This window comes from Ambystoma mexicanum, chromosome 6q (genome assembly GCF_040938575.1).
Source record: "Ambystoma mexicanum isolate Mex_15411 chromosome 6q, UKY_AmexF1_1, whole genome shotgun sequence".
Classification (NCBI taxonomy): domain Eukaryota; kingdom Metazoa; phylum Chordata; class Amphibia; order Caudata; family Ambystomatidae; genus Ambystoma; species Ambystoma mexicanum.
Window position 1 is genome coordinate 195,221,084 of NC_090937.1, and position 13,414 is coordinate 195,234,497.

The following is a 13,414-nucleotide window of genomic DNA, read 5'->3' on the forward strand; positions in this document are numbered from 1 at the left end:
ACCTCCACCCCATCCCAGAATTCAATGTATTCCACACTCAGGCAAAACCTTCACCCCGCTCTAAAAATCAGCAATGGAACTTGATGGCCTGATCCAATGCTTCCTGATCGCACACTTTGTTTTCTGAGACACAATCCTTTAAGGAGCCATAGCCACCCAAACCGATCCCATCATCTTTACAGGGTTAAGAAAAATATGTAACTTGGGTATACGTGGCAACCCTGATGATCTGTCAAGAATATCGAAAGGTAAAATAACTATGAAATTAAATAATTGTATTTGGGACACACAAGATATTCCTTACCAAGGTGATCCCACAAAAGAATGTCCACTATCAGATGAGATCTGCCATTATCACCCTTTCTTCAACACAGGGGAGAATGGTGAAAAAAATTATGAGTGGCCAGGACACAAGAGCGACAGTCTATGTTGGTTCTGGAAGAATGAGGTGAGGTAAATACCCTGGTAGCTACGTGCATGCATGATGGTATTTGTAATACAAAAAGGAGGAAGTCTGAAAGGAAAAATAAAGACTCACGTGTCATTATTAAGAAGGCAGAGAAGTGACAAGGACACTTAGAAGAAACATACAATCAATCAGAAAAAGGCACAAAGTAAACTGGGAACAAGCACTATAGGCAAATTAAATGAATACACATTGATCAAACAAGAGGCATGTTATACAGGGGATACCGAACATAGGAGAGCAAAAGGTGCAGCTTCAGCGGGTCAAGTGAAGGATCAGCCAAAGGAAATAAAATCTGGAATATGATAGTAGAGAGCTTACTCAAATGAGTCAGTACTTAAACAGTGACATCTTTCATAATGACACATTGCATTCCCCAGCTTTGTATGGACATTAGCTTAGTTTAGTTTAATGAAGCAGATGGGGCTTGGGACTTCTCAGCCTCAAAGCTGACTTTACATCTAGGTGGAATTGTGCCCCAATGGGAAAACTTTCAGGAGAGTGCCTCATGCATACTACTGCCTCCTGTTTTGGTTCAATAGGAATGAGATGTCCACTCCAAAAATGGAGATCATTTTTGATTGCCCCGAAACGAGTGCGAAGCCCTCATCCGTAAAGCCTGGCATGTAATGCAGAAGTGGACGTTTTGCTCTCTTTGAATAGAGAGATGCCACATCTGACAGTGCCATGGACAGAAAATTCCCAGCCCTGCAGAAATACGTGACTGGGGTTGCTGTTGGTACTCCTCTGAAGCATTTCAACTTTGGACCGTCCCTGTGGGCAGGGGGAGACTGATCTACAAATTGATATTTCCTGTCAGATATTGAAGAGACTTAAAACGAGATTGTAGACCCTCCTGAATGGCCACCATCCTACTCATGAGATTATTTGGCTTTCTTTGAAGTAAACAGACGTGCGTGTGTGCGTGTGCGTGTGCGTGTGCGTGTGTGTGTGTGTGTGTGTGTGTGTGTGTGTGTGTGTGTACACACACCTTGTAATTTTAATTAGCAAACGATCTTTGGTACTCTGTAAACAAGGAGGAACAAGCACAGTCAGATCGTGGGGCTAGACTTTGGTTGGTCATCTTATGTGATGGCATTTTTTAAATAAAGGCAAAGTGGTTGGTATAGTTATCACGGCCATCAGATAAGTCACTGTTCCTATGTATGATCATTGGAAAATGAACTTAAAAGCCAATAATCTGTTTTACAAGTCATAAATAGAGAGCACCCATAAGAGAGGACTCCATGATCAAGCATTACTCCCATAAACCCGTCTACGTTCATAAGATATGATTCAGCCTGGTTACCTCTGCAAAGTGGATCAGCTCCTTCCCATTGTCCTCTGGCATTACAAACAGCAGACGTGTTTCCATCCTCTAAGGTATAACCGTGTCGGCATTCATAAACAATCGCACTTCCATAGGTGGTGTTGCTGTGTGGTCTTGCCAGAGCATTCAGAAAAAGTGGAGCCTGCCCACAATCCACAGCTGCAGTAATGACCAAACAAGGTATCAAAAAATATTATGAAACATACCAAACACAAATAGCGAGTATGCAAGTTATGTTTTCCAAGTGCATGCAGCAGTGGAAATGGTCTTAAACCTGTTGTCATTGAATGGGTTGCATGGATTCAAACACTTGTCAAAAAGACAGTTCTAAATAGATTTTCTATTAAATTATACTTTATTTTGACAGAGGCCTTTAAAGTCCATGTCATTACACAATACATGTTTTAGAAAATGTGGAAAGCAAAAAGCCACCAGCAAATTTCGAAATGACATTTCTTCAGTGCATAAACAAAGGATCATCAATATTTCACAATTAAACTTAAAACAACAAATATTCTAATTGGATTGAGGACTAAAACAAACTGCACACACCTGTGAATCTTTAGAAGGGAAATGTTAACATGACAAGTGGGTTTAAATCAAAGGATAGTCCCAAAATCATTGCATCCGCTTGTGAAAAGGTCAGTAACATAACAAAGGGGTCTGTCTACAAGACAAAATATGAATGCCAGGGAGAAATATGGTGGCAAGTACAAATGTGGAACCCACAGAGTCCATTACAAAAGGTTGTATACAAATTGTTCGAGTCACAATTGCTCGAATGACAATTGACCTTTTCACAATTGACCGAATTGTGAAGATCAATTGTTTCATATATAAGGGGGGAAACCCCCCGCAACACCCCACCCAACGCAAACCCCCCCACCAAAACCCCTTATATATATATATACATATATATATATATTTTACCAAATCGATCAATTGTGAAAAGGTCAATTTGGACCCTTGAAATGAGGTCAATTGTTCATTCGAACAATTGTGTTCGAACAATTTGGGTAATACCTTACAAAATAGTCTACACATTTTTCTGTTAGGAAAATATTACATAAGACTATTGGCATCTATTCACCCAAGATGTTGACTTACACATTACACCAAATACATGTATAACTTTCATAACATTGATGAATCTTAAAGATGAACTTTGCAAAGGTTATTGTTTTTATTGTTTTCATTCTTGGTTGAAAACATCAACCTTTAATACATGAATATCTGAAGAAAACAATTCAATAAATTTTCATTACTTTAAAATAGAGATAAACACACAATTTCATAAACATTCATACCATTAAAACAAATCATATTAAAACTCTTCTACCTTCAATACTCTAATGAAATGTCCTAATCATCTCAGAGCTTAGAATACATCACAATAAAACTCTTCTCACTTCAGTGCTCTAATTAAACCAGTAATCCCAACCACTGCAGAGGTAGTGCGACCAGCGAGACAGTGTTGCCAGGTCAAGTCCTCACGGTTCCCTGACTTATATTTAATAAATGTTCCCAAATACACTGTTCGAAAATACGTTATCAGATCATACACATGGTCACCACAGCCATTTAAGGTTTTTTTTTTTTTTTTAACGTGGCAGGTGGAATATTTGTGATTTTGCTCCTATGAAAAGAATAATCTTACCATAGTATAAATAACAGTTACTTTTATTAACACATGATCCCTTTCACAATCAACGCACCAGAAACGCACAGTCGCAATACCGCAACCCAGCAGCAATAGCCAAATGGATCTGGAAAAACCTTATTCTAGAGAAATTAGCACACTTAATGTAAAGTGCCAAATCTAACATCCTCCAATTAGACAAAAAGATGTCAGATATTTTTGCAGATCTCCTGCAAAACTGTTCAGCCCATCACAAAAAAAAGTGGCAAAATATTTTGCCCCACAACTTCAAGCACTCAAGCAAAGTAAGCGGAAATTAGAGCAAGCCTGGAGCAAACATAGGCCAGAAAATACCAACAGCAAATTGGTCTATCCAAGCAGCAGTCTTAAAAGCCAAGAAACTGCACTAACTCAAAGGAATCCGTGTAACCCACAAAAGCAAATATTGAAAATCACAGAGAAGAGAAACTCTGCCTCATACAAAAATAAAATCCCCCAAAGCTCTGCAACACCACCTTAGACCATTTCAGGAACACAGCAACAGCCAGGAAGCCATCAATGCATCTACTTTGGATACAATTGTCGTGGACAAATGACTATGACTATTCTGGTGGATTGTTGAACAATTTATTAGTAAAAAAGCAGGCAACAAGACCACACTAACCAACGACAGTACGAAACTTTGAAGCAAGTGAGGCTTGCCTCCCTCTGTGCACCATTCTCTTATACCCAAAGGAACACATGCATTTCAATGGAAGGGGTGGTCCAGGCGGGGCAAGGAATCATAATGAAACAAAGTTGCAAGCAGGGAACAAAGCCCCAATATACAAGTCTTTGATACCAGGTGCGTTCTTACATGTTAAGACAGTCTTATCTGGGAGGGCAACATAACGTGATACATTTAGTTGAGCTGATCATACACCTCAAAGGGTCGCCGACAGTCTGAGGCATGTAAGCATGCTTACCGTATGAGCACTTCCGTCTGCTAAACCTGCTTTTTTCTATGAAAGCGGCGGCCGAAAATACACTTTTATGCCAAAAGGGAAACGCCTCAGAAGCGAGAGAAGTGAAGGCAAGCATAACTACACACTAGGCGAAGAGCCCTGATAGCAGTGACATGCACAGTAAAGCCTAAAGCCTCACCTTGCAAGGGTAAGAATCAGTGTTTAAACATGGCAGCTTGCAGTGCCTACTTATTAGTATAATGCAGCAGTATGCTAGGAGAGTACATCACATTTTCAATTCCAGACTTTCCCCCACAATATTAACAATCCCCATACTGAAAAGGCAACACCACCAACAAATCTCAACCATGTCAGACCCATCATCACAAACTTTCCTGAACCTGATAAAAGCAAAATGGCCAGCTTGCCAAAATATCCATGCCCAGTGTACATCTCTCAAATGATTTTTCTGCAAGACAACCCCTAGCTTACTGTTAATGAAAATTGTTGGACTTATTGCTGGAAACCGGAATAAACAAAACTTGTCAAAGCTATTTGCATGAAACCTCTCAAGAAAACGGCAGGAAGAGCACAGGACCCATATTCATTTTGCCCCAATCCGAGCAAAAATCACATTAATGGACCAATTGTAAGGATTTAGATCAATGAGAGAAACCAAATCCGCACTTCACTCCATCTGAGTTTTCCTAAACATTAACGCAGACAATAACATATGTTTAGCTCTTACTACTGAACCCACTGGCAGCTTTGTAACCATCAACCATGCAACCTTAAGAGACTTTTACAATCTGGCATCCATGGTACTGCACTACAATAGATAAAATCCTTTCTCGCGGACAGAACCAAAATGAGATGCCCACCACCATTCACCTCAAGCACACAAACCAACAAACAGTGTGCCACAAGGATCTATTCTTTAAACACCTTTTTTCAACTTGTACATTTCATCATTTGTGAGACCAAGTAAAAAGTGCAGGCCCTCATGTTACAACTATGCCGAGGACGCCAAATTAAAGACAATTGACATCAACTCCTACTCCCACCTCAATAGCCATCTTAGTGAGATAAAAATCTGGAGGACCTGTGACAGCCTGAAAGTAAACCCACATAAAATGGAATTCACGGTGTGCCCTTCCCCGCCTCAAGACTGGGCACGAGAGTGGAAACCCTAACAGTGATAAAAAAAGCTTGAGACTTTCATGGACAGGGGCACAAACAAAAAGTGCAAGTGATCGTCATAGGAAGAAAATGCTTCTACCACTTAAGTTTAAGCAGATGTTTCTCAGGTTCCTGCACAGGAGACTTGCCATCATCTTACTGATACTCTAAAGAATAGAGTAAGAAAACAGTCTATACCTAGTGATAGCAGGCTCCCTCACCGGAAATTACAATATAATCCAAAATACAATAGAAATACTCATAATAGCATTAGACAGGCTGGAACACATCTAACTGCAATGAAGGCAGTACAACAGACAAAAGGAGCGCTTGGGGAGTAGGGGTTGGGGGAGAGAGAACCAAAGCCGGGGGGTAGGGATGGGGGCAAGAGAAACAGACCCTGTGCATAGGGAAAAGATCCAGATCCTGGATCCTGGGGGTTGTCAGGGGAGAGTTCAGGGGTAGCAGAACCTGGAGTTGGTCGGGGCAGAAACCAAGACCCTTGGAGTGGAGGGGTGTAGGGAAACCAAGAACCTGAGGGTCGGGGTGAGAAACCAAGACCATGGGTGTGGAGAAACCCAAACCCCTGGGGTATGGGGGTGCAGAGAAACCAAGACACCAGGGGTGGACGGGGGGGAGAAACCCAGTCTCTAGGGATGGAAGAGGGAGTGGGGAGAGAAACCCAGACCCTGGGGATGGAAAGGCGAGGAGGGGAGAGAAACAAAGACCATGGCGGTGGAGAGCGAGGGGATAAACCGAGACCTTTGAGGGAGAACTCAGACAATGGGGGTGAGGGGAAGGAGAATATCAGACCCTGAGGGTGAGGCGGGTGGAAGAAGAGGCCCAGTCCCTGGGGGTGAGGGTGGGTGGGGAAGAGGCACAGGCCCTAGGATTGAGTGGGAGAGGCGCCCAGAGTCTGGGGGTGAGCACAGGAGATGCCCAGACCCTGGGGATGAGTGCGAGAGAGGCCCACACCCTGGGCATAGGGGAAGTGGGAAAAGACCCAAACTCTGGGTTTGAGGTGCGGGAGGAGAACCAGACCCCTGCATTGACAGGAGAGGGAACAAGACAGACAGACAGACAGAACAAACCAGGCCCCGGGAATGAGTATGCAAACCAAACCCAGGGGGAGTAGAGGAAAAGAGTAGAAAGAAGAAGGAAAGCAAGACAACTAGACCCTGGGGATAGAAGTGGTGGATAGACAATCAGACCCTCGGGATAGAGGGGGGGGGGGGAGTGAGAGAGAAAATTAACAAACCAGACAATAGGAGAGAGAGCATGCAAACCAGACTTTGGGGTGGAAAAGTAGAAACAAGAGGGGAGGAGAGAAAAAAGAGCAGAGAGATGAAGAATTGAGTGAAATGGATACCAAAGAGGATAAAAGGGCAGACCTGTGGTGAGGGGAGAGAAAAAAGGGCGGGGGCGGGGTAAAAACAGGCCCTGCTTGAAAATGAGAACTAATCCCTGTAAGAGGCAGAGGTGAGAGCTAAAGCAGTAGGGAAACCTGTATATCCCAGACACTGGCAGATTCCACCATCAATATACTCAACAGCATGATATCTCAAGCAATTAGCACCTGGCAGGTGGCATACTGGGACCTCCCAGCTAATCAAGGAGCTTGGAAGACGGGCTTTCCCTTATGCTACCGGTTTACGTGCTTCGCTATCCCCAGTTGACCTGAACAACCTGACCAACATCTTCCTTATGACCCCGAGCACTATCCCCAGGCCCCTGGCCAAGTGCTTACCTGCTCTGCTTTGCTAGAAGCTGTGTCTCGCCGCCCCACTCTCACTCCTCTCATATTCACCATGGGACTGGAGAAGGGACTAAGAGCAGTTCCCTTCTCAGTTTTTCATGATGTCTATGCTCCTCTGAAGTTTATTTTTTACTTGAGAAATTACCACTGTGCTGTTTAAAACTTAAACATTTAAAAAGAAAGCCATTAGCACACAATAAACCATACTGGGGTGCTAATAGCTATGATCCCTGGGGTGGGGGCATTACCTGTCTGGTAATGGCATACAGGCCCTGTAACCTGGCCCCCAGGCTATTACAAGACTGGTAATGCCATCCAACTCTTGGTTTTTGTTTAAATGTAATCCACTGGTACACTTGCCTCAAACACTAACATCAATTTGTCACGCTATATACCTCCACTTCCATCCGCCACCTGTGGAATCTGACAGCTGTTCATACCTTCAGCCATGACAGTCAACCTCTACATGGAGCCCCTGGGAAATCTTAATGGTGGAAGTTATGGCTGGTTTGGAGAAGACAATACATAACTAAATGAAAATGCAATCCATCAAAGACCCGCACAATCTCTAGGCCTGCCTTCTTCTGATCCATACACGTCCAGCATTTAACTCACTTATTGACCCAATATGAAAGGGCCAGAGTTGTTAGCATGTCTGGGGAGGGCAGGGACCCCCACCCAATCTGGGGTAGGTGGCCTACCAGGGTGTATGCCAGAGCCAATCGTACCTCAGAGAAGGGGCGAGGGAGTTGTGGAGGAGGGGAGCAGTCCCTGGCCTCCACCCCCAAGTATCCATATATGTCTGTTGGTACTGTTGTACCTTACATTACACAATGCTTGTCAGACTCTTTTCTGGCTAGAGATCCATTTTGACTTTTTCATGACAGAAACTTGGTTCGCATGAGGGCGCAACTAAGAAAACCCAGACCGGACCCAAGGGTCAGAAAAGGGATGGACCGGGAATTTTCTTGCCACAGAGAGGAACCCAATACACCACCCCCAAGTGGACCTCAAACGAATGGTGGGGTAACAAAAAACAAACAGTGTGCGAAGGGGCTATAGGGAAGTAGGAGAGACACAGAACTCCTCCTCAAACTGTTAGGATTCTGCACCAGGTACAAGGCACACCGGCGGTGTATCGATATCTGTCAGTGTTTCAGATGCCCTGGAAGCTAGGAGCTTCCAGGATGTGACGCATAGTCGTGCATTGATGTGGTCGTGGCGTTGTGCGGGACCACAGCTAGGTGCTTCCCTCTAACAGCATGGTCACATCCTATGTGGCTGGCGGAGCCGGGGAAAATCATTTATAAGGAAGCCATGAACCAAGGAGCAACTTTATTGCAACAGTCTTGGTTGCTGACCGTCTGGACTTCAGGTTAGTACAAGATTTAGGTATTAGAGTTTAGATTTCTTACAAAGCCTACAGCCAATGTACCCAGGTATGGTTTAGTATCTTCATGGTCAATGGGGGCAGCGGCTAACTCACAGGTATTGCCTCCTTAAACTTTTCCCTTTAAGTTTTCAAGGCTCTGTCCATCTACTTAATATTTGTTTTGCCCCATCTACAGATCCTGCCCATCAAGTTCAAGTTACCAGGTCGTGCGTCCAGTCGCACTTCCGCCTTAGAAGAACTCCCCCACTGCATTGTTCCAATTAGTCTGTGGGCTGTTTCCTTTGAGTTAGGGGGGAGTACTGTCTTCTCGACTTCTGAGGAGTTCAACATTTGCCTTGCAGTCCAAGTGCTGAGACAAACTTAATTGGAAGCAAAACTCATCAGCCAGAAAGCCAGAAAGAAAGAAAACAAGCAGCCTGAGCACATGGCTGCTACCCTGCAAATATAAATCGAAAAGGGGGCAGGGGAGGCTTAAAAGCCTTTTTGAAGACTTCCAGGAATACTGTGCCCAGAGATGGGCCAAGGGGGGCATATGACCATGGGGAGCCCAGAGGATTGTTGGACGAGGAAGGCTGGGCAATAAAAGCCCAGCCAGCACAGAGAAGATTGAAAGGTGTTCAGGTGAGATCGGGTGGAGCAGTGGTGGATCAAGGGACCAGGTGGAGGGCAGGGAGTGGAGTGGAGTGCTGAGGATACTGTGCCATGTTCTGAGAGAGTGCAGGTACGGTACTGTGTGTAGGAGATAGTGGTACCAGCTCAATGTAGTGTGGTGAGAGGGGTATAAAAAGTGAGTGAAAGAAAATTGGGAGAGAGAGGGGAATGAATATAGGGGGATTTAGAGAGTAAGTGATGGAGGGTGTTTAACAGGAGAGTAGAAGATACAAAGGTGGTAGCAGGAGTAATAGTGGGGAGCTCAGAAGAGGAGGAAGGTAGGTGGGTGAGGTGGGTGAAGCAGGCAGAGAGTGTAAGATCAGAAGACAGAGGAGTAGATATTGGTTGAGGTGGAGATGTGAGAGAAGAGGGGTTCAGACAGAGACAAAAGAGGGGAGAGGAAAAAACTGCAGTTAGTGCAAAGATGGTGGAAGTGACGGGTGGAGAGGGGAACAGATAGTTGCAGATGTAGAAGGGAGACAAGTGATAAAATAAGTTAAGAGATATAGCTAGAGAGAGAGGGAGACAAGGGACATCACTGAGGGAGGAGAGTAGAGATAGAGGTAGAAGGAAAGATAGAGAGAGAGTGAGCATGAGAAGCAGAAAAACTGGAACAAAAAACTCCAGTGACACTAGACAGTCCAACAGACCAGAGGTATCTCCTAGAAAGTCCCAGAGGGATATGGCTGCAAAAAGGCCACAGCCTTTAGGTTTCCCCATCAAGATTAGGAATACTTACATAGTTGGAGTTATCTTGCTCTAGAGTAAATCAGGAAGATTGTGGACGCCTGTGCTAGGGTGAGGTTGAGAGAGCCGTTAAAGACCCCCTTAGTTTCAACTGTCCCACTCTTCCCAGACCAGTTCTCTAAAAGGTTTAAACACCTTAAATGATCATCTTGACCCCAAAAAGCCACAGGCAATTTGTGATATCCACCAAGGAGGACTAACTGCTTGTCACCAAAAACAATGAGCACCCATATATCCAGACCGGGCTGTCCAAAATAAACCTCAAGATCTTCACCCCACAGCTAATACTGTACCATGTCTCTAGGATGTTAGATAGGCAGACATCTATCCTTCAAAATGCACATATATATCTATAAAAGTGAACATTTGTAGGTCTGTGTCTGGGTTTGTGGCTTGGTGAAGCATTGTTCCTTTACACAATTCTACACAGTTTCATCAATGTGCACCAAAGTTTGCATAGTTATCTGTTAGGACCCTCTGGATAATACCGGCTACATGACATTTGGACACCCACCCCTTTCCCCAGATGTCACCACCTTCACATATGAGAGGGGTTCCTGAAATCGGCGAAACATCAATGTGGTCCTCAACCCAAGAATGCACAGTTTCTGGGACATTTGCACCACAATGCAACGCAACAAACTTCCTCCATCTGTTGCCTCACCCTGGCATGATGCAGAGCACCGTAGGTCCGAGTATGCAGCAGCACACCAACTCTCACCTCCCCTCAACGCCTACTCCAGGGATATGTCAGCTAGCCACGCACACCCATTCTCAGTGCAGTTTACTTCAGAGTGCAAAGCACATCAAGCAATAAGCGAATCGGAACAGCGATCTACAGGATCATTGATTTTCAACAAGTGATGAGAGTGTTGTCATGTCTGTCCACAGAACCTGGTACTTTTTGCTAGTACTACATAAAACTGACAGCATGGTACCAACTTTCCTTCCTGCTGAAAATCAAGCCCTTTCTACAAGATATATTCACTGACTACCTCTATAAGCACAGATCACATAACATTCATAGCCAGGTGTATATTGCGCAATAAGGTCTGGTCATTCAGTCTTGCCACAGGGGATAGGGACTCCTCTCAGCCTGTTGTGGGATGACTAGCAAGGTGGATGCCAGAGCCAGTCCTACATGGGTGATGGCATTTGAGAGCAACCCAATTCCTGTTCATTAATGTGTAGTAGCAACCTGCGTCACCTAAGAACCTATGCCTCCTAAGATTGATGGTGGCCAAGTTTTCTTTTTTATTTCATAGAACCAAATTGATGAGGCAGTATGTAGACACCACTGAAGAGAATTCACCCCTCAATGCCCTATGCTATCTGACTACTACTGTATGAGCCACCGAACCATCCAGGAGTGGAAGATCCAGCAGTTTAAGAAACCAAGCTGATTCAGCTACCTGGTATTTAACACACTGCTCCCCAGAACAGACATGCACTGTAGCCAAGCAGCTGAGCCAAGAGAATAATGTCCAAGACTTGACAGACTTGAGCAGCGTTGGCACAGCAAACGTCTACTTACCTTAGAGACTGCTGCATCGCAGCTCTCTAACATGAACTGGGACACCATATATTGCAGGCTGCCATTGTTGCAGCAAAGCGGCTCAGAGTAGCTTAAAGGGGCCCGGCTTAACCCATTTTGTTTCTTCCAGATTTTGTAACACCTCAGACAGGATCAGATCCGTAAGGGCCACTGATCGAATGGAAGGAGGGGGAGGATAAGAGGGGCAACAGGAAGTTGTGGGCTATTTGGATGAGGTCAGAGAAGGTGGTTGATCAACAGACCAGAAGGAGGAAGGATGCTGGACTGGAATGTGAGGGCAAATTGAATAAAATGTGTTGTATTGGTTGGAAAGAGCAAGTGATACTGTGTGGTGAATGTACATGCAAGGTGAGGGAGTGTAGAGTGCGTGGAAAGTGCTTGACAGCGTGAAAGGAGCATTACTGGATGAGTAGGTGGTGGGATGAAGCAGTAGTAGTGTGGAGGAGGGAATAGCAGTGTGGAAGAGGGAGTTATAACATTGAAGGGTAAAGGCAAGTAGTAGAAGGAGTGAGCCATTGGATGGAGAGAAAAGGAAGGCGTAGGTAGGAAGGAGGAGAGAGATTGAGTGGAATCAGATGCAGGAAAGATTGGAGCATAACAATCAGAGATAGGGAGAGAAACACCAGGGCATAAGAGGAAAAAGACATTCCATAACCTCTTAGCAATAACATCAATAGTGTAGGGCTAGTTCATAAAGTCACAGAGAGCTGAGAAAGAGAGGGCAATTGCCTTTATTCTCTCCTTTACAGCAAGCTAGAGACTAGGCAGTAAGGGTCAATCGTCTCTCTACTAACCTGGGGCCTAGTGACACTGCCGTTAGGGTGGGAATTCCGAAATCTAAATATGAGAGTGAGGGCCAGCCATAGCTACCTGCCAAAGAAATCTGCTAAAACCCTTGAACTTGGTCTGGGAGTTGGTGTTCTTTAAACAATCTTTGACAGGTGACAAAGAGACTATTCTAAAGGTCAGCGCATCACCAGAAGCAGTTCTCCTCAGTCTATGCCCCTAGACCGTGGAACCTTATACTCATCAACATTAAACTCAACCCAAACCTCATACAATTTAGAAAAGAAAGCAAGAAACTACTTTTAAAGGAGCACCTTCTTCACAAGCCATGAGATAAACCACTTTTTAACCCGCCCATGCAGCAGCTATCCCGACTACCACCGTCAACAAATCACTCTCCCAGTCTTGCCCCACGTCACCACCCTTCAGTACTGTAGGATGTCCCATAATGCTGTCTATTCCTTGCTGCACAAATTGTACGCTGGTAATAAAAGTTATATTTTAAGTCATGTTCCCCAATTTAACCATCTAATGTATGACTTTAACCCTACCACACACAGCACTTAGTTGCTTCCCAAAGCTAAGATCATGCTCAAATGATGTGCATAAATAAAAAAGACAAAAATAACAAAAATAACTGCTGAGAATAAGGCTGCACTTTACAAACAAAAAGAAACAAAAGTGCATGGGGATACAACTAACACTGTAATTACACATCTTACGCCTTCCAGGAGAAGATTATGTTAATAATGTGAGGAACATTCAAGGAGCAGCATTCAAACCCAAGGAAATATAGTCTATTCCAGTGGTATAATCGCTGGAAAGCGCACCACAGTATCCCTGCAGCATTTAAAAAAACATATGAACAATTGATCAAGAAGGAATAGCTGTATGATGGGCAGTGGCAGCTGGTGAATTTTGTATCTCCACGCACAGAGGCAGACCCGCTCCCTGTCACATGCACATAT

General features: G+C 44.3%; 1 protein-coding gene across 2 annotated transcripts in view; it reads right to left on the reverse strand.

Annotated features, from left to right (window-relative positions):
* SUSD1 (sushi domain containing 1) overlaps window positions 1–13,414 on the reverse strand; it is a 1,292,988-nt gene that overhangs the window by 698,409 nt on the left and 581,165 nt on the right. For both annotated transcript variants that reach the window (XM_069630622.1, XM_069630623.1), the window contains exon 8: window positions 1,776–1,955. In XM_069630622.1, coding sequence (XP_069486723.1) covers window positions 1,776–1,955 — 180 coding nt within the window. The remainder of the gene's footprint in view (window positions 1–1,775; window positions 1,956–13,414) is intronic.